The sequence below is a fragment of the Lynx rufus genome, unplaced genomic scaffold (genome assembly GCF_022079265.1).
Source record: "Lynx rufus isolate CCGP_SWC_20201006 ecotype Redwood Valley unplaced genomic scaffold, mLynRuf1.p SCAF_6, whole genome shotgun sequence".
Taxonomy (NCBI): Eukaryota; Metazoa; Chordata; class Mammalia; order Carnivora; family Felidae; genus Lynx; species Lynx rufus.
Genome location: NW_025814878.1, coordinates 39,127,967 through 39,150,703, shown reverse-complemented (window position 1 = coordinate 39,150,703; position 22,737 = coordinate 39,127,967). Strand labels below are relative to the sequence as shown.

The following is a 22,737-nucleotide window of genomic DNA, read 5'->3' as shown; positions in this document are numbered from 1 at the left end:
ATCAGGAACAAGGCAAGGATTCCACTTTCCCCACTTTTATTCAACAGAATACTGGAAGTTACAGCCAGAGGAATTAGGCAAGGAAAAGAAATACAAGGCATCCATATTGGAAAGGAAGGTAAAACTATCTCTGTTCACAGGTGATATAATCTTGCATGTAGAAAATCCTAACAATTCCACAAAAAACTTGTTAGAACTATTGAGTAAATTCAGCAATGTATTAGGATACAAAGTCAATACACAAAAATCTGTTGCATTTCTATGATGCATTAACAATGAACAATCTGAAAAGGAAATTATGGAAAAGATCCCATTTATGACAGTATCAAAAAGAATAAAATACTCAGGAATTAACCAAGGAGGTTTGTGAAAGACTTGTATAACAAAAATTACAAAACACTGCTGAAAGAAATTGAAGAAGACATAAATAAATGGCAATACATTTCATGTTCATGGTTTGGAAAACTTAATATTGTGAAGATGTTAATAATACTCAAAGTGATCTAGTGATCTACAGATTCGATTCAATCCCTATCAAAATCACATTATTTTGCAAAAGGAGAAAAAGCCACTCTGAAGTTCATATAGAATCTCAAGGGACCACAAATAGCTTAAAGAATCTTAAAAAGAAGAAAAACCTGGGGGACTCACACTTCCAGACTTCAAAACTTAATACAAAGCCATAGTGATCAAAACAGTGTGGTGCTGTTATGAATAATGTGTGGATAATGAAAGACATATACAGACCAATGGAATGGAATATAGAGCCCAGAAATTAATCCTGGCATACACGGTCAAATGATTTTGGATCAGGTGCTAAGACACCTTGTGGAAAAGAGTCTTTTCAACAAATAGTGCTGAGAAAACAGGATTATCCACATGGAAAGAATGAAGCTGGACCCTTGCCAAATACCATATACAAAAATTACTCACAGTAGGTCAAAGAGCTAAACATAAGACCTAAAACTATAAAACTCGTAAAAGAAAACATGTAGCAAAAGCTTCAAGACAATGAATTTGGCGATATTTCTTGGATATGACCCCAAAGGCACAGGCAATAAAAGAAAAAGTAGACAAACTGGACTTGAAAAATTAAAAAATTTTGTGCATCGGGGCGCCTGGGTGCCTCACTTGGTTAAGCGTCCGACTTTGGCTCAGGTCATGATCTCACAGTCCATGAGTTCGAGCCCCGCATCAAGAGCCTGCTTCAGATTCTGTGTCTCCCTCTCTCTCTGTTTCTCTCAAAAATAAATAAGCATTAAGAAAAATTTTTAAAAAAACTTTTTGTGAATGAGAAGACATTGTCAACAGAGCTTGAGATTTTTCTCTTTCCTCCTCTCTCTGTGCCTCTCCCACCGTCCCTCCCACTCTCTCTCTCAAAAAATAAACAAACATTAAAAAAAAAAGAAGACATACCAAGAGCCAATAAGCCATAAAAAGATGCTCATACCACTAATCTTTAAGAAAATGCTTATCAAAACTACAATGAGATATCACCTCGTACCCATTGGGATGGCTACTATCAAAAAACAAAACAAAAAATAACAAGTGTTGGTGCCATATGGACAAACTGGAACCCTGTAATACTGCTGGTGGAAATGCAAAACGGTACAGTCACTATGGAAAACAGTATGGTGCTTCCTCACAACCTTAAAAATAGAATTACTATATGATCCCGCAATTCTACTTCTGGGTATATACTCAAAAGGACTGAAGGCAGGGTCTTCAAGAGATATTTATATACCCATGTTCAAATAAATATAAAAAATGTTCATGGCAGCATTACTTACTAGAGCTAATATGTGGAAGCAGACAAAATGCCTGTCAACAGATGAACGGATAAAACAAACTGTGATATACAAATGATGGAATATTATTCAGCCTTTAAAAGGAATGAAACTCTGACACATGCTAGTGTATGGATGAACCTGGAGGAAACTATACTAAGTGCAATAAGGCAGTCACAAAAAGACAAATACTGTATGATTTATTTTACGCAAGATAATTGGAGTAATCAAAATCATAGAGACATAAAGTAGAACAGTAGTTGCCAGGGGTTGGGGAGGTGAATAGACAGTTGCTGTTTAACAGGTACAAAATTTCAGTTTTGTAAGATGTGAAGAGGTATGGAAATGGATGGTGGTGATCGTTGCACAATATTATAAGTGTATTTGCACCACTGAACTGCACACTTAAAAATGGTTAGGATGGGGGCGCCTGGGTGGCTCAGTCGGTTAAGCGTCCGACTTCAGCTCAGGTCATGATCTCACGGCTCGTGAGTTCGAGCCCCGTGTCTGGCTCTGTGCTGACAGCTCAGAGCCTGGAACCTATTTCAGATTCTGTGTCTCCCTCTCTCTCTCTGACCCTCTGCCGTTCATGCTCTGTCTCGCTCTGTCTCAAAAGTAAATAAATGTTAAAAAAAAAAAAATTAAAAAAAATGGTTAGGATGAAAAAAAAATGGTTATGATGGTAGATTTTATGTTCTATGATGTTATGTTATGTTTGTATGATGGTAGAAATTATGTATTTTAACAGAATTCTAACATTTTTTTAAAACCACGGAGATAACTCCACCATCCTACCCTTTATGCAAACCCACTAGAAAGGCAAAAATCTCACAGTGTGTTAATACAATAGCGATTTGACAACATCAGTAAAAGTAACCAACTCTTATAATACCTATAAATTTCACTTCAGAGAATTTAAGTTAAAAAGACTCGCATGAGCAAAACAGTGTTTTATTCTTCACAACATTATTCATAGTAGCCCCAAACAAGAAACAACCCAAATTCTGACTAGTAGGGACAAGATGAATAAATTATGCTATCTCCATAAAATGGAAAATCAATCAGCTGTAAAAGCAAAGGAAAAGGATGTTGTCTTTGTAATGACATAGAAATAATCACTGAAATTGTTTTAACAGAAGTACAATTGACCCGCATTACTTTAGTTTCAGGTGTGCAACACAGTGATTTGACAAGTCTATCTGTTATGCTGTGCTCACGACAAGTGTAGCTACCATCTGTCACCATACAACACTATTACAAGACCACTGACTACATACCCTGTTCTGTACCTTTTATCCTCCATGCCTTATCCATTCCATAACTGGAAGTCTGTAACTCCCACTCCCCTTCACCTGTTCTGCCCATTCCTCCAGGCAACCATCAGTTTGTTCTCTGTATTTCTGAGTTTTTCTCTGCTTTTTTAATCACTGCATTTTATATAATTAATGTAATATAAAGGAGAAAAGCAAGATGAATAGATAATGTATATATTTTGATACTTTTTGTGAAGATAGAGGAATAAAATACATTTATATCTGCTAGTGATACATATCAACTCTAGAAGGATACACTAGAAACTGGTAGCAGTAATTCCTGTGTGGGGTGTGAACCTGACATCTAGAAGGGGATGTGAACCTGACATCTAGAAGACAATTCTTGGGACATCTTTTACTATGTATGTAAACATGAACATGATTAATTAAAAAGCATCCTAATATTACAAGGTCAGCATATAATTAACACATACTTTATTAATAAACAACAACTACAAAATTCTCTACACCTTACCTGCAAACTAGCCACAAAAGAATCTTCACAGTTCACATAATGTCCTAACATGGCATGTTGTGCCCGTATTTCATTATCCCTTATCCTCTCGTGTAAGTGGCTAATTTGCTGCTTCTGCCTGCAAAACATAAATTGAGGAGACATTATAAAGAATATGCTTTTCTAAGAGACCATTTAAGAGTAGAACTTTATTCCAATAATTTGATGTAAGATTAAGAGTATTATCAATATTAACATTCATAATAGGGAAATTTAAAAAACCACCACACCATGGGTTATGCCGAATACAGAAAGGGTATTTATACTGTAGAGTATTTCTTGCGTTTTATAAAATACAGTATTTTGTAGACTATCCTTCTTAGTAATAACAAAGTCATGTTTTGCTTCCTTTCTTCTTGTTACCTAATTTAATAAATGTTATGTCCTCAATTTAGAATGCCTTTACCTTAAAATCCATTATTTTCATCCATGCAAATTCCGTTTAACACTGACAGTTCTGAGAATCTCACTGTCAGAGATGAAAGGTATTTTCACAAATATCATCTAGCCTAACTGCTGTTCTAGGCCTGCATCTTCTCAGCAACATCCTAGGTTACACAGTCTACACACAACCATCGCCAATGATGGAGAACTCACCTGGTGACAGAGTTGCATCTTTGGAAAGCTCAGACATTTCACTTTAACGTAACTTCATGTTGGAAACAGACACACTGAAGTTCAAATCTTTCCTCAGCAACTCATAGCTTACTTTAATCAAGTTATTTAACTTTTGTGAATATGTACCCTTATACACAGTTGATGCTTGAACAATGTAGGGGTTATGGGCACTGACCCTCCCTGCCCTGTCATGCAGTTAAAACCAGCATATAATATTTGACTCCCCAACAAGTTAACTACTAAAAGCCTGCTGTTGACTGGAAGCCCTACCAATAATGTAAACAGTTGACTAACACATATTTTGTATGCTCTATGTATTATATACTATATTCTTATAATAAAGCTAGAGAAAATGTTATTAAGAAAATCATAAGGAACAGAAAATACATTTATAGTACTGTATTTGCTGGAAAAAAAATCCATGTTATAAGTGGGCATATGTAGTTCAAACCTGTGTTGTTCAGGGTCAACTATATTTGAAAACGGTTATGTAGCTGGTATCCTGTTAAGAGCTTTATATGTATTTTTGACAATCTTCAAAAATCCTTTAATAACAAGTCTCATCATAAGGTTATGAGGAAGAAAGGCTTTTAAGAAAAAGTAAGCATACATGTGGGTAAACATATAGCTTGGTATTTTCCAAAATTACTCACAAAGTAACTTTTGGAGCAAGTTAGCTTATAAGTTTCAGACTGAATCAGAGAACTTATTCTACTCTGAGCCATTTAATTTTTTAGGTACACTATCCTTAAAGAAAATTCAAATAGAAAACATCAAATAGTAAACAGATAGGGGCTCCTGAGTGGCTCAGTTGGTTAAGCATCCGACTTCAGTTCAGGTCATTATCTTGCTGTTCCTGGCTTTGAGCTCTGCATCAGGCTCTGTGCTGACAGCTTGGAGCCTGGAGCCTGCTTCAGATTCTGTGTTTCCCTCTCTGCCCCCCCCCCCGACCTGCCCCCCTAGCGCTCTCTCAAAAACAAATAAATGTTAAAAAAAAAATAGTAAACAGATAAATTAGGAGAGTCACGACACTTGTCAAAGAATTTCAAGCTTTACCAAGAAAACTAAACTTCCTCTTCTGGCCAAGACAGAGTAATAGACACAAGCTGTGCCTTTCTGCCTGACACAATTACAAAACGGAACAAAATACAGGAAACAATGATCTCAAGAGACTGGGTATCAGTTAATTAGGAACAGTGACTTCTGAGGGATGGGCAACAAATGAGGTGAGCTCTGTGACTGCCAGAGCCTACTGCTGCAGGCCCTACCCAACACAGGGAAAGAGGCCTCTCTCTGAACTGAAAAGACAAAGCTGGGATGCTGGAGAAACCAAGGCAATCAGAGCTCACAGTGCAGAGTCACCCTGAATATTTAGTTGAGTACTAATGAATAAACACATGAGGAGCTACTTAGAGTGCATATGTGGGGGAGGATGGCAGGCGGTGGTCCACCAAAAAGATAAGAATGAACAGTGCCTGAAACTTACATGGGTCCTAGAACTGTGCTTGCTTTCAAATGCCACAGTGGAAAACTTCATAATTCACAGGGCATCATTTAGCAGCACTTTTCAACAAAGGGCAATTCTGACTCCAGAACAAAGTTCAGGAATCCAAACACATGTGACATCCAAAAAATGTTAAAATCTGTAATGCCTGGCGCTTGATCAAAAATTACCAGGCATGCAAAGAAGCAGGATAATATAACTTATATTTTTATTTTTTAAGTGTATTGATTTATTTTGAGAGAGAGAGCAGGGGAGGGGCAGAAAGAGAGTGAGAGAGACAAAATCCCAAGCAGTCTCCACACTGTCAGCGCAGAGCCGGATGCAGGGCTCGAGCCCATGAACTGCAAGATCATGACCTGAGCATCAGTGAGCTGTGGGATTTAAGAGGACAAATACATATATATACATACACACACACACACACACACATATATATATGTATATATATGTATGCATATATATATGTATATAATTAGAATCTCTAAAGGGGGGTAGAGACAGGAAAAATATTTGTAGAAAACTGGCCAAAATGTTTCCAGATTTAATGAGAACTGTACATCCACAAATCTAAGAATACCAGAGAACCTCAAGCACAAGTAACAAGAAGAAAACTAAACCAAGGAACATTTAAATCAAATGGCTTAAAATCAGTGATAAAGATAAAATCTTAAAAGAAGGCTGTGAAAAAAAGATAAGTTCAATCACAAAGACGAAGGTAAAAATGATAGATGTCTCATCTAAAATAATACAAACAAGAAGACAATAGTACTTTAAAGTATTACATTAAAGTATGAAAATTTAAAAGGTATCAATCTACAGAATTTTTTGCCCAAGGCAATTTTAAAGCAAAATAAAAACTACCAACCTAGAATTCATCAAAGACAGAGGTGAAAGAGACTTTTTTGAAAACTTAAAAAGCTCAAAGAATCCATCACAGCAGACTTCAACTATAAGAAATGATAAAGGAACATCTCCAAGTAAAGGAAACCAATACTAAATGAAAATCTGGGATCCACACAAAAGAAAGAAGAGCACTAAAAATGATAACTACATGGACAAATACATAATATACTGTTCTTATTATTTAGATATCTTTAAAAGACAACAGACGGTGTAAAGCAAACAAACAAACAAACTGATAATGTATTGTGGGGTTTATCATCTTTGCAGAAGTAAAATGTATGACAAAATATCTCACGGACTGGGAGAAGAAAAATGGAAGTATATTTTCATAAGATTCTTATGTTATACATGAAACAGTATATGGTAAAGTCATGCTTGAGGGTAGACTACTGCACTTTAAAGATGTATATTATAAACTCTATAGCAACCACTATAATAACTCAATAAAGAGTTATAGCTAATAAGCCAACAAAGGACATAAAGGGAATTATAAAAAAAAAAAAATACTAATTTAAGAGAAAGAAAAGGGGAACCCAGAACAGATGGGACAATTAGAAAACAAACAGCCAAGACAGGAAATTTAAACTTAACTATATCAATAATTACAAAATGTAAATGGTCTAAATAACTCCAATTAAAAAGCAGACATTGTCCAAATGGATAAAGAGAAAGATTCAACTATATGCTATCTACAAAAAACAAAAACAAAAAAGCCCCACTATTTTAAAATGTTTATTTATTTATTTTGAGAGAGAGAGAGCAGGCAAGTGGGAAAGGGGCAGAAAGAGAAAGATGGGGGGTGGCGAGAGGGGGGGGGGAGGGAATATGAATGAGAATGAATCCCAAGCAGGCTTCACTGTCAGCACAGAGCCCAACACTAGGGCTGGATCTCGTGAACCATGAAATCATGATCTGAGCTGAAATCAAGTCTGACACTTAACCAACTAAGCCACTCGGGCACCTCCCCCCTTTTTTCAATGGGAAAGGAAAACAAAACACGTTAAAGATACAATTTGGCAAATCTTATTTCTAAAACTATCTGGATCTAGAAGACTTATGATTGTTGATTATACTTTTTTTTAAGTGAAGTATAATTGATATATGACATATTAATTTCAAATATATAACAATGATTGAGTATAACACATTGATGTGTATATATTGTGAAATAACCACCTCAATATAGCTTTTTAAAAAAATTTTTTTAATGTTTTGATTTATTTTTGACAGAGAGAGAGAGACAGAGCATGAGCGGGAGAGGGGCAGAGAGAGAGACACACACAGAATCCGAAGCAGGCTCCAGGCTCTGAGCTGTCAGCACAGAGCCCGACATGGGACTCGAACTCACAGACCACGAGATCATGACCTGAGCCGAGGTTGGATGCTCAACCGACTGAGCCACCCAGGCACCCCACCACCTCAATATATCTAGTTAACATCATCTGATTATATTCCTTGAACATTACTTATTTATGCAAGTTTTCCATTTCTTTTCAAGTCAATTTTGGTATTCCTTTAAAATTATTCATTTTCTTCTGTGTGTTCAGATTTGCTGATGTAAGTTTATAATACTGACTTGAAATCCATAATTTTTTATTACTAATATTTTGAGTCTTTCTTTTTCCCTGATTAGTAGAACTAAGAGATTTATCCGTTTGATTAATTTCTGTTCTTACTTTTATTATTTCCTTTGTTCTCTTTTATGTTTACTATTCTTTTACTGGTCTTCTTAAGTTAAACATTCAATTAATTCTCTTTCCTCCCCTTTCTCTACTTTTCTTAATAAAAGAAAAAGACATAAGAAATGGTGATAATTGTCTAACATAGATATTTTGCAGTCCTAGTAAAAATATAAAGAGAAAGCAATAGAATATTTGAAAAGATAAAGACCAAGAATTTTCCAAAACTGATGAAAAACATTAACCTGGAATCAGAAGTACTTTAATCTCCAAAAATACGAAATATGATGAAAACCACCACAGGCACATTGTAGCAAAACAGCTGAGAACAAATAGAAAAAATGATTACATCCAAAAAATAACAAAATTCAATATGGCAGCAGGAAGACTTGTGGATGACAAGAGAAACCAGAGAGCAATGGAATAAGATCTTCAGAGTGCTGAAAGAAAATAGCTGTCAATCAAGGCATTACATATCAACCAAAATATCTTTGAAAAACAAAGGTGATATTCATAATAGACAAGAGATGAAAACACCCTAAATGTCCATCAATGGATAAATAAAGAAAAATGTCATATACATACAATGTCTAAAAAGCAGAAGAAATTCTGTCATATGCTACAACACGGATGAACCTTGAAGATGTCATACTAGGTGCAATAAGCAGTCATAAAGGGACAAATACTGCATCATTCCACTTATAGGACGATTTGACTGGGTTCAGGACATGCTAACCCAAAATATGGCACCTTGGTATACTGAATGTTTTAAGTCAAAGGAGTTTGAGAAAATAACAAAAGCAAGGTCACTCTGACCTCCTCCCCACCCTTGCCCTTCTTCCCTAAACATGTCACAAAACACTCAAGTGGAAGGTGCCCCCCCCAACCAAACCCAGAGGAAAGGTACACCCCTATCTCTGAAGACTAAAGGACCCAAGGAAGAATCCTACCAAGAATGCCTTCCTAAATTTCTCCCAGTTTACTACACAATTACCTCATACTTCTTAATCTATCATATTCCTCCATGACTATCCATTCTTCAACAAGCTTAGCATAAAATAGGTCAGTTACTATGGGTCTTCACTTCCTTATAAAGGCTCTTATGTCACATAAAACTTGTATTAAATAAATTTGTATGCTTTTCCACTGTTCATCTGTTTTGTCAGTTTAATTTCAAGATCCAGCCAGGGAGCCCTAAAGGGTCAAGAAAAACTTTTTCCTCCCCTACATTATCAAAAAAATGTGGTCAAACTTATGGAAACAGAAAAGTATAATGATGGTTTCCATGGGCTGGGGTGAGGAGGACCTGAGGAGTTGTTGCTGAATGGGTACCGAGTTTCAGGCATGCAAACTGAAAAAGTTCTAGAACTCTACTGTAAAAAATTATGCATAAAGCTAAAACTGTACTGCATACTTAAAGATGTGTTAAAATGACAGATTTCATGTTATGTGATTTTTTTTTTTCTTCACAGTTAAAAAAAAAAGTGAGGGGCACCTGGGTGGCTCAGTCAGTTAAGTGTCTGACTTCGGCTCAGGTCATGATCTCACGGTTTGTGAGTTCGAGCCCCGTTGTCGGGCTCTGTGCTGACAGCTGGGAGCCTGGAGCCTGTTCCAGATTCTGTGTCTCCCTCTCTCTGCCCCTCTCCTGCTCTTGCTCTCTCTCTCTCTCTCTAAGAATAAATAAACATTAAAAAAGAAAAAAGTGAGAGCTGGTACCCAGTGAGTCCCAGACCTTCCTTTTGCCAAGAATTGACTGAAACAGACAGTAAGGTCCTGACCAGAGTAGGGACTATTACAACAGAACAAAAAAGGAATCAGGTAGAATACTTAATAAATATGGCCTTTAAATCAGAAAATATATTTAAAAAATTTAGGTCAAAATTGTGAAATCAAGGAGCTGCTACAACAACTATGTGACTAAAAGAAATATTGGACCTACCTAGAAATGCAGTGATCCTGTCCCTGATCCAGGGAACAAATAATATGCACAAATTCAGTCTCTAGTTGAGAAAATACAGAAAAGCAAAAGTATGTATCTGTTACCTTTGAGAAGGTTCCTTTTCTTTTCTAATTAAATTTGGTTTCTGAAAATAGTTTCCCTTGTGAGTTTTAAAATCCTTAATGGCTGGGGCGCCTGGGTGGCTCAGTCGGTTAAGCGTCCGACTTCAGCTCAGGTCATGATCTTGCGGTTTGTGAGTTCGAGCCCCCTGTTGGGCTCTGTGCTGACAGCTCAGAGCCTGGAGCCTGCTTTGGATTTTGTGTCTCTCTCTCTATCTGCCCCTCCCCTACTCGCACTCTGTCTCTCTCTCTCAAAAATAAACATTAAAAAAAATTTTCTGTTTAAATCCTTAATGGCTTCTGAAGCCATTATGGATACTACCACCAAATGAATTATGCGCAATATACCATCTTAAATAATTTAACAGAAATGGTTATCAAAGAGACACCCCCCATGCATTACCAAAATAAAAGGAGAGAGGGGAACTGAAATAAAGGCACAGGTAGCAAAAGATCTAGGATGGAATGAGAAAGACTGATGAGAGTTTATTCGTTTTTTAAGTTTTATTTATTTATTTTGAGAAAGAGAGAGAGGAGCAGAAAGAAAAGGAAAAAGAGACTCCCAAGGAGGCTCCATGGTCAGCACGGAGCCCGATGTGAAACTTGATCTAACGACTGCAAGAATGATCATGACCTGAGCTGAAATCAAGAGCTAGACACTTAACCGACTGAGCCACCCACGCACCCTGAGATTTTATTCTTTTAATTTTCCATGCATTTCCTTTCTCCCAATCTATTTCAAAAGAGGGCACATAAAAGGAAAAACCTATAACCATGTATAAATGTATCCTCTATTTCATTAGTTCACATTTTTCAAACTACCTCTAGTACTGTAAACAAGGGATAAAACAGTTTTTGAAGAACCTGTCTCCTCACCCTTGGCTTCCAAAATGAGCTTTCACACATGTTGGGATAATATGAAATACGACCCTGGGCTTTAGTTTCGAAATATACTTCTAAATGTACTTTGTTAGTATTTTTTAATTTGAAAAAAAAAGAGGATGGATTGTATTAATTTTTCTTGGGCTAGTCAGAATTTTCAATTTCTCCAAAAGTGGGCCTGCCAAACAAAGCTAAGTGTATAGCTTGAAAATACTCCCAAGGTATATTAAAAGGGTTCTTACATGTGTATCTTCAAATCTTAAGATTTTACAAATAATAGAGAATCAATAAGAAAGAGTTATAAAGAAACAGCCTTTGTTCCTGGGAAGGAGACTCTAAATCTTTGGAGTCTATTATTAATGAGCCCCCTGGAAAACTCTCGTATTTATGAGAACGAGGTGACTCACAGGCTCTAGATAGCAGCTTTAGGATGGTGAGGGACTATTCACCAGAAAGCCAACCATGTTACTGGAGGTCTGTGACTCTGAGCCAATCTAACCGCCAGGGAGAGGAGGAGCCTGGTGACCAAGTTCAATCACACAGCCAATGATTTAATCAATTGTGCCTACACAATGAAACTCCAATAAAAATTCTGGGAACTCACCAGATTTGTAGCCAGTTGGTTAGAAGTGTGGATATCCTGGTGATGCCACCTTCAGACTGGCATCTGAAGATAGGCAGTCTTGTTGGGGACTGTGTGCCCTTAAAGCTGTGGAGTCTGATGCTAACTTAGGGTATTTAGTGTCAAAACTGAATTGTAGTACAGAAGGTGGGATTGAACTACAATATGACTCTTGGAACAACAAAAGTTTGAAAGGTGCAGATCCACTGATATGCAGATTTTTTTCAACAAATAACATATAATACCATTAAATGTATTTCTTCTTCCTTATGATTTTCTTAATAACATTTTTTTTCTCTAGTTTAAGACTACAGTATGTTATACATACAATATATGTGTTGATTGACTATGTTATCAGGAAGGCTTCAGGTCAACAGTAGGCTATTAGCACTTAGGTTTGGGGGAAGTAAACAGTTATACATGGATTTTCAACTGTGCAGAAGGATCAGAGTCCCTAACCACCACGCTGTTCAAGGTCAAATGTAAATTTAGAAATTGATTCTATAATACTATATGCCTAGGTATAAACAACCAAAATATCTTAGCTAGAAATGAACTATTAAAACTATCTAAATGTTTAAAGCAGTTGATAAAAGTAATCAAATCTTGGGGCGCCTGGGTGGCTCAGTCAGTTGAGCAACGGACTTCGGCTCAGGTCATAATCTCACAGTTTGTGAGTTCGAGGCCCGCATCAGGCTCTATGCTGACAGCTCAGAGCCTGGAGCCTGCTTCGGATTCTGTGTCTCCTTTTCTCTCTGCCTCTCCCCCACTAATGCTGTGTCTCTCTGTCTCAGAAATAAACATTAAAAAAAAAAAATTAAAAAAAAAAGTAACCAAACCTCACTTCAACACCTGTGATGAAAAATAACTATTATTGCATTATGGAGTCCCTCTCAAAGTAAAAGACATGTACTACAAATTGCCATGAACAAAATCTCACATGTTAACTGATCAAATACCTAAGGATGGAGTTCCAATAATTTTTAATAACCATAGTATGTACATCTAGGCCTTGCTTTAATAAATCTGATCATAAACCTTAGCATGTAAAGCAATTAAAAGGATGCTATGATTTCAATAAAATAAGTATCCACACTACACCAAAGAATGCACTACTGATTTTTAAAAGCTTACTAATACAATTATGTGATTTTACTTCCACACACAATTAAATAGCAAATATACATATTGCAAACTATAAGTAACGATAAAATGAGAATTCCCCTCTACTCTGCCAGTGTCATTTACTAATAGCATTAACTCACTGTGTCATTGCAGAAGGTTTAAGGGTGGCCTCTCTGGATCAGTCTCAAGTACAATGACTTATCCCTAAATTTTATCTGATCAATCCAGTAGCAAAAGCTGAGCAATTATAAGAACTACTAGTATCAGTAACAGCACAGGTTAACCAGCAACTTTAACCTCTTTTCCATTACAATGAAGTTATTTCCCCTTAATGAATGTTTGGTGAGTACCTATTATGAGGAATAAAATGTACAAGAAACAGTCTCTTCTGTGAGGGGGCTGGAGTCTACTGAGGAGAAACAAGCCCAGAAACAAAACTATCATTTGCAAATCATGTGTATGTGGCTACTATTTGCTGATGGTACCCATGCATCTGGCAGTATTAAGATTTTTAAATACATTCACTCACTGAAGCCTCATGCTCTAAAACTCGGTATTAGAAGGGAGCTGCATAGGTAAATGCGACTAGATAAAGAAATGCAAAATTGAGCAACTTGAATTATTTTAGATTATTTCCTTAGTACCTTTCTACAGGATACAAACTTGGGAAATATATATATTTTTAATAGACTATGTTGATAATTATATGCATTTCCTACTGTCATAGACTGTGCCCCGCCCCAACAAAAAATTTATATATTAAATCCCAAAGCCCAATGTGATGGTGTAAGGAGATTAGGGGCCTGTGGGAGATGATTAGGTCATGAGGGCAGAGTCCTCATGAACAGAATTAGTGCCTTTATAAAAGAGGCCCCAAGGAACTCCCTCACCTCTTCTACCATGTGAGGTTGCAGGAAGAAGACAGCCATCTATGAAACAGAAAGAAGACCCTCACTAGACAATGCATCTTCTACTGGTGCCTTCAACTTGGACTTCTTCGTCTCCAGAACAAGGAGAAATAAGTTTCTGTTGTTTGTAAGCCACCCAGTCTATGATATTTTATTAAAGCAGCCCAAATGAACTAAGATACCTATTAACTTATTTATACCCAGTGGAACAGTAATTACAATGGTGTTTAAAAAATAATAAAAGTCAATAGATTCTGATTGTTTTGAGGGAGAGTACACCCATATTAATAAAATTCTGAATTTCAGTCTGCTTAAAAAATATTAATTTCAAGTATGTACAGTGAAATTAAATTTCTAAGTGTACAAAACATATGTCCATCAGGGTCTATAATTACCCACTTATAAAATTCACTTGTACTAAAAATATCTAATACTTTTATACAGCCTTTTCATAAACTCAATCAAAACTATCTTCTAGAATCTTCATTCATTTATCAAATATGCAAGTGATGTCAGACGGGCAAGGCCTCCAGAGGGAGGGTGTCAGGCCCATGGCCAAGAGGGTTCTTAACTTTGTGTGGGAAAGAATTTAAGAGCTAGCCATTTAGAGAAAGGGGCAAAGATTTATTAAGTGTAGAAACAAGAAAGCTGCTACTTCACAGACAACGTAGTGGTCTCTCCTCCCAGGTGAGGAAGATGGCTCCTCTTTGTCTCTAACAAAGGGTTTTATAAGCTTGTTTTAAAATTAGCTAACCATACAGAAAGGAGCGTACTCTTTAACTTGGGGTTTTTCATTCACATTGGGCAGTTTGGTTTTTCCATTGTTTTCCAGTTTTGGAATTACCCACAGGGAACAATTTTAAGAATGTCCAACCTATGTGGCTTTTACTGCCGGAGGGAGTGGGGTCTTGTGGTTTTCTATGAGTCAGATCTTGTGACTCTTTTTTATGACTTGCTGACCTTCAGGTTAAGAGTCAGCCTAAAATCAAAATGGTTTTACTCTGGTCAACTTGTCTCTCAAGTCTTTCTTCCCTCCTGCCTCACAAGTATCAAACATTAAGCATATACTAAGTGCCAGGATCTGTTCAAGATGTTGGGAACATAGTAGAGAAAAAAGTTCAGATATCCGTGCTCTAGTTACCCTCCAGTAGATACTGCTTAATAATGGTAAATTCCTAAGCAAAATCTTTTGAAACTTCAGCTATTAAATATACTTATCTTTTTAATATCTTTTAAGTTTTATTTATCTATTTTGGGGAAGAGAGAGTGTGTGTGAGCACACAGGTGGGGGAGGGGCAGAGAGAGAGGGAGAGAGAATCCCAAACAGGCTCTGTGCTGACAGCGCACAGCCCGATGTGGGGCTTGAGCCCACAACTGTGAGATGATGACCTGAACCAAAATCAAGAGTCAGACACAACAGATTGAGCCACCCAGGTGCCCCTAAATATATTTAAAGATTTGAACTGGGATTTAATTTTAAGGCTAAAATATCTACTACTTTATCTCAAATAAGCACATGAAAATAAGTAGTAACTAGCATTAAGAAAAAAATGTCTCCTCAATTTCCCCATTACTACACACACAGGTTTAACTAACCCTAAAGTATACATAACTTATGTAGAACTAATATACATCAAGGATAATATAATTAAAAATTAATGTTTATTGCTCAAAATAATCAGGAGACTGTCTATTAAGTACAAAAACTTTTTTTCAGAGCTTTGGTACTCAAAAATGCAACATTTCTGAACTGTCCCCCCAAATTTCCAAAATTCTTATCTGTAAGTCATTTAATTTTAAACATTCATGATTTTCATAGTTTCTTTGCCTTCATATCTAACACACACTAGTTAAAAGTATTAGCACTTTAAAGTAGCTTTCCAATTTGATAGTTTCCAAGTATAAAACACAAAGATACAGCCTGTAGCTCTGACAGTTCATTAGCATTGCAGCTAACTTTCTACATATAAAAAAAAGACAGTGGAGTTTCCAAATGAGTTACTCTAACATAAATGAAAGGATGGTAGAAAACAGAAAGAACACACCAACCTCAGTTCTGATAGGGGCTCTTTAAGGGGGTGGGGTGAGGGAGGGACAGAAATGAGACAGTGTATTTGTAAGATTGTATTTCTTAAACTCTAAGTAGTAGATACTATTTGTTTTAGTAATCTACATTTCTGTGTGCCTGAAATATTTAGTAAATAAGAAAATAGACTCACCGATCAATTACAATTTCTTTCTGCCTTAGCAGTCCTTCTTTTATTTTCAGCACTGATTCCCACTTACTGAAATCCTGATAGCCAGAAGGTGAATAACTTTGACGAGAGGATCCGGTCAAAACCTGCACAAATATATTTATACTATTAGTACACTAGAAGTGTTTAAAAGAAATATTTATGTGTCATCTAATATTTTCCCAACGATTTTTATTAAAAAATGAGAAAACGGGGCGCCTGGGTGGCGCAGTCGGTTAAGCGTCCGACTTCAGCCAGGTCACGATCTCACGGTCTGGGAGTTCGAGCCCCACGTCGGGCTCTGGGCTGATGGCTCAGAGCCTGGAGCATGTTTCCGATTCTGTGTCTCCCTCTCTCTCTGCCCCTCCCCCGTTCATGCTCTGTCTCTCTCTGTCCCAAAAATAAATAAACGTTAAAAAAAAAAATTAAAAAAAAAAAAATGAGAAAACTCAACCGTTGGTTTTTTTAAGACTGTCTGAAATCACACTTGCGAATACAACATAACTTGAAGAATTTCAAGAAAGTTCTGAAGTAAAAGTACAAGTCTAATGATGTAGTGACAATACAATATTTAATCTGCCTTATTACAACACTATATACAAGATTTTATTCTCATCTTGTAGAAGCTTTCTGTAAGTGAGATATTAATCACTCACTGCCTAGGAAGAAGTACAATGAAACAACGTACCATGGTTAGACTAGACAAACATTACTGGAAAGGTTTCTACAAGGAAATAAAAACAGTATCTGTAGTACGCTGACTTCAAATTATCATCCATCACATCACATTTAATTACATTAAAATTTCAAAAGCAAAAGTATTTTCACAAAATAATAAACATATTTAAAGAAAATATGACTTAAACACATATGATTTGGGTGATTACTGGTCTCCAGTGTAACGTACACAATTTAGAAAAAAATCTGCTTAGAATTGAAGAGAAATTTCAAAGATTTAAAACAAATCAATACTGATAAAAGCCAATATGACAAATACCCTCAAATTTCTGAAACAAAGAAAAAGAAAACCCTAGTAAGTATGACTTAGTATAGTCAGAGATGGATTGCATCTCCTCAAAAAGATATGTTGCAGTCCTAATCCCCAAGAACCTCAAAAGGTAACCTAATTTGGAAACAGGGTCTTTACAGTAATCAAGTTAAGATGAAGTCCCCGGGGGAAGGGGGGATGCCTGGGTAGCTCAGTCAATAAGTGTCCAACTTTGGCTCAGGTCATGATCTCACGGCTCGTGGGTTCAAGCCCCATGTCAGGCTCTGTGCTGACAGCTCAGAGCCTGGAGCCTGCTTTGGATTCTGTGTCTCCCTGTCTGCCCCTCCCCTGCTCACACTCTGTCTCTCTCTCAAAAATAAACAAACATTAAAAAAAATTTTTTTTTAAAGATTAAGTCACTGGGGTGAGCCCTAATCCAATATGATTAGGATTGGGGAATCCAGTATGATTCCCCAAACTGTGTAATGGGGAAATTTGAACGCAAATTCTATGCAAAGAGATACAGAAAGAACACCATTTGAAGATGAAAGCAGAGATTGTAGTGATGCATCTAAACGTCAGCAACATAAAAGACTGCCAGCAAGCCACTAGAACTCAGCCTGGAACAGATTTTTCTTCACAGCCCACAGAAGGAACCAACTCAGCCAACACCTTGATTTTGGACTTGTAACTTTCAGAACTGTGAGACAATAAATTTGTTGTGGACGCTACCCAGCTGTGTCCTTTGTGCAGCTCTAGGACACTAATACAATTGATAAATCAAGTAGGAACATAAATTCCTTGGCAGGATAAATAATCCTATAGAAACACTCCAAAGCAACTTTAGAAGAATTCAAACATTCAGTGATATTTTTATCCTTTGTTTTCCAAAGATGCTACTGGCAAGACCTATTTCTGAATAAACCACTAATTGTGTGACATCAACTAGTCCCATATTAACCCGTTCAATTAAGATGGTTTTCGGGGCGCCTGGGTGGCGCAGTCGGTTAGGCGTCCGACTTCAGCCAGGTCACGATCTCGCGGTCCGGGAGTTCGAGCCCCGCCTCAGGCTCTGGGCTGATGGCTCAGAGCCTGGAGCCTGTTTCTGATTCTGTGTCTCCCTCTCTCTCTGCTCCTCCCCCGTTCATGCTGTGTCTCTCTCTGTCCCAAAAATAAATAAACGCTGAAAAAAAAAATTTTTTTTAATAAAAAAAAAAAAAAGATGGTTTTCAAGTATACTATGATAGGCTGTTTCAGGCAGAAGACAGAACAAGATGAACAGACTAGGAAGGACAGAAACCAGGAGATAACAGGGAACATAACTTTGTCAGATGAGCAGATATTTGGAGTGTAAGTGACACATAACAATATATAGCCAGGTTAGTCAGAGATCCTTCTCTGAATTTCATTCTTTCCTTTGCCTAACATACAACCCAGACTGATAATCAGCCATATGCCCTAGTAAAGATACATTAGTTGCTACAGTACTCAAGTGTTTTTACCGTGGTTGGTAACTAGCTGTTGTCCAAACCCCCAAAGGTCCTCTCCACTATCCAGGCCACTCCTCAGAACTCTCCATCATCCAACAAATGAAGAGTTACTTCTTGACATTAAAAGGGGCCTTCAGGGGCGCCTGGGTGGCGCAGTCGGTTAAGCGTCTGACTTCAGCCAGGTCACGATCTCGCGGTCCGTGAGTTCGAGCCCCATTCAGGCTCTGGGCTGATGGCTCGGAGCCTGGAGCCTGTTTCCGATTCTGTGTCTCCCTCTCTCTCTGCCCCTCCCCCGTTCATGCTCTGTCTCTCTCTGTCCCAAAAATAAATAAAAACGTTGAAAAAAAATTAAAAAAAAAAAGGGGCCTTCAATATGCTCCATCCATAAATGGCATCCTTTCTGATTGGTTGGTTCCCTGCAGTAGTCAACCCTCCAAAAATTTTCCATCTCAGAACTACCTACCAGCTTGTATTTAGTTGGCAGAACTGAAATTCAAACAGGGGCACCCCAACAAAAGAGCATGTGTTCTTAAGGAAATTGTTACACTGCTTCTACTATGGCCTAAATAAGGTATTCACAAAATATCCTATCATCACAAGAGCTGAAAACATTTTTGATAGTAACTGCTCTTAGGAGCTAAAAGAGAATTCCGCACCATAAACAATATTGCTGAAATTATGAGAAAGTCTCTACTTACTGCAACTCCATATTACTTAATGACTACCAATTTAGTGGGTTAAGTCACTTGATTAAATTTATTTTGTCAAATTATAGCTCAAACAGGAATTCATTAAAACTAGTAAAAGCTAATAAGCAAAATAAAAAACCATCTCAACAATTCCAAAACTCAATGTAAGATTTGGAAATTATCAAATTAATGATTTGGTAAGCCATTTGTGCTATAATACTAAACATTTCATTTATTTGATGACTAAAAATGAATATACACTTTACATATATATTGAGTTATATATTAATATCCTGATGCCAATAGACAGATATTTTAAATAATGGTTTTTGTATATTGTTATCATGCCTAACAAAAAAAAATCTCAGGTATAGTTTCTTCTTCCAAAGACTTAAGAAAGGCTCCTCCATTTCTGATTACCACATGTCAGGAACGACTGATACTATAATACTGAAGCTATCTTTACCTTCTATATCTTGTTCCTATTTCAATAAGACAAATGCCCACAGCTCAAAAAAGTAAAAAAACAAAACAAAACAAAACAAAAAAAAACAACAACAAAAACAACACAAAAGCCCAGGCAAGAGATGATGAACTACTCTACTCTTGATATGTCTTCTGCTAAAGAATTTCCCTATGGCTGACAATTTCCTAATGAGAAGGCTTTTCTTGTTTTGAAACACTTCTTGGTATCAAGAAAGAGAGTAAAGAGAACGAAAAAGTAGGTTTGCAAGAGAAAAGCAAATAACAATAGTTTTGAAGAGAAAAGCAAATAACGATACTGCCTGGCTTACAGCACCTGAATCATTGGCAGAATGGACTGCTAAAGCACTTACCAAACACTTCCATGAATATACACAAAACAACATGAAAATTTATTCTTCTGATTTGTAGCTCCCTTGATCTAAACTCTTTGGAAAACAAATCAAAATTGAGCTATGAAACTGAGCAAACAGAAATAAAGGAAAAAAAGAACAGCTTCCCTTATAACAAAGATGCATTAACATTTAAAAATTGCTAAAAGAGTAAATATTAAAAGTTTCATAATGGAGTGCCTGGCTACCTCTGCCGGTCAAGTGTCCGACTCTTGATTTTGGCTCAGGTCACGATCTCATGATTCATTAGATCAAGTCCCGTGTCAGGCTCTACGCTAACAGCGTGGAGTTTGCTTGGGATTCTCTCCCTCTCTCTCTTCCCCTCCTGCGCTCACTCTGTCTCTCAAAATAAATTTTGTACAAAATAATCCTATGCTAACTTCTGTCAGATTCTCTTTTAGCCTTGCCAAGACTGAAGTCTGAACTGCTTCAAGTTATTTTCATTAGTTGTATGGTGACGGATGGTAACTGGACATAATGGTGACCATTTCATAGCATATACAAATATCAAATCATTATGTTATACACCTGAAACTAATATGTTAAATGTCAATTATACCTCATTTTTTAAAAAATGTAACAAAGAATTACCAAATCAGCAGCATGATAGTCTTCCTTACTGAACCTTAACTCTAACTCATAAAAGATTAAAAAGAAGAACAAAATCTGACACACAACTAAATGTTATGGGTAAACTTAAAAGCAATTTTTAAATTTCATTAGTTGTTCCTTTTCTTTAATAGTAAAGCATTGTTTATATTCTATGCAAAATCATAAAGGTACAGGGGTGCCTGGGGGGCTCGATCAGTTAAGTGTCTGATTCTTGATTTTGGCTCAGGTCATGAGATCAAGCCCCAGTTTTAAATATTTGTAGTCTCATATATATACTACACATATACAATATGAGCCCTGTGTCAGGACAAGCTCATGCTTGTGCTCTCTCTCAATATAAATGAATGAATGAGTGAATGAATGAATGAATGAATGAAATGAAATAAATTTTTAAAATATCATAAAGGTACAATGGCTGCCTTGCTAGTTGAGACTTCACAATATGATTTTTTTACAAAATCTTTTAAAACTCTACTTCAGGTCGAATTTTATAACTTTGTTTAACATGGTTTTATTATATAATGATATGACCTTGTTATAAAAGCCTTAGATGAAAAAGTCTCCATAATTGTCATTTTTAATGACAGGCATATATAAACAAAATATTTTATGACATAGGAAAATTATATGAAATTTAAAAATCAGGGCTCATAATTACAGTTTTATTGGAACATAGCCATGTTCATTCTTTTATAAATTATCTATGGCTGCTTTCCCCATCAAAGTTGGGTAGTTGCAAAAGAGACTGCATCTCTCTCTCTCTCTCTCTCATATATATGCAAAGAATACTTTAAACTGTATTTAATATACACAGCATATCAATAAATCTAAAATTTTACATGAAATTGCAAACTTTTTGAGAAAATAACAATTACCAAAAGTGAGTCTACTACTTATTACATCAGGTAGTAATTTTATAGGTAGTTTCTACCTAAATGTTAAGAAAAGATAAAACAGTGCAAAAGAAAAATTTTTGAGAAACACAGTAAGGGAAGGCTTGAATAATAATAAAGCATGTTATCAACTAAGATTTAAAATACACTTCGCAGCAAATGCAGAAATTCACATTAAAACAGTACCACCATTTTAAAAACACACTTCTAAATAATACATAGGTTGACTGAATGAAATTGTAACTATATCAGAATTTGTGAGATGTAGCTAACACAGGACCAAGAAAAGAATTTACAGCACTAAATCATTAATTTAGAGAAATGGTCTCAACTCAGTGATCTAAACTCCCATCTTCAGAAACTACAAAATATACGCCAAAGAAACCAGATGGAAGAAAACAAGGGTAAGAACAGAAATCCACTAGGTTTTTTTGTTTTTTGTGTTTTTTTTTAACATTCATTTTTGAGAGACAGAGCGTGAATGAGGGAGGGGCAGAGAGAGATGGAGACCCAGAATCTAAAGCAGGCTCCAGGCTCTGAGCTGTCAGCACAGAGTCAAACTCATGAACTGCAAGATCATGACCTGAGCTGAAACAGACACTTAACTGATTGAGTCACCCAGAAGCCCAGAAATCCACTAGGTTTAAAACATGAAAACAAATACACAAAAGTCAATGGGGCCAAAAAAATGCAAATTCTTTCAATAAAATTGACAAAACTGGCTAGACTGAAAAAGAAAAAAGGGAGAAGATGCAAATGACCAATATTAGGAATGAAACAAAAGATATCACTACAGATCCTGTAGATATGAAGAAAAAAAAAAAAAAACGGGAATTAATAGGAGGAACTCTACACACACAAATTGAACCACCAGTGAAATGGGCAAACTTCTCAAAGAGTACAAACTATCAAAATGCATCCAGTATGAACTGGATCATTGAATAGCTCTGAAACTATAAGAGTAATTGAATGTAGAGATTAAAAACAACAACAAAACTCCTGAAAAAAGAAATCTCTAGGCAAACAGTTTCATTGTAGAATTC

General features: G+C 36.4%; 1 protein-coding gene across 2 annotated transcripts in view; it reads right to left on the bottom strand.

Moving 5' to 3' along the window:
* CEP85L (centrosomal protein 85 like) overlaps nucleotides 1-22,737 on the bottom strand; it is a 171,524-nt gene that overhangs the window by 61,416 nt on the left and 87,371 nt on the right. For both annotated transcript variants that reach the window (XM_047102456.1, XM_047102457.1), the window contains 2 exons: nucleotides 16,133-16,254; nucleotides 3,576-3,693 (listed from right to left, as the gene is read on the bottom strand). In XM_047102456.1, the coding sequence (XP_046958412.1) occupies nucleotides 3,576-3,693; nucleotides 16,133-16,254 (240 nt within the window). The remainder of the gene's footprint in view (nucleotides 1-3,575; nucleotides 3,694-16,132; nucleotides 16,255-22,737) is intronic.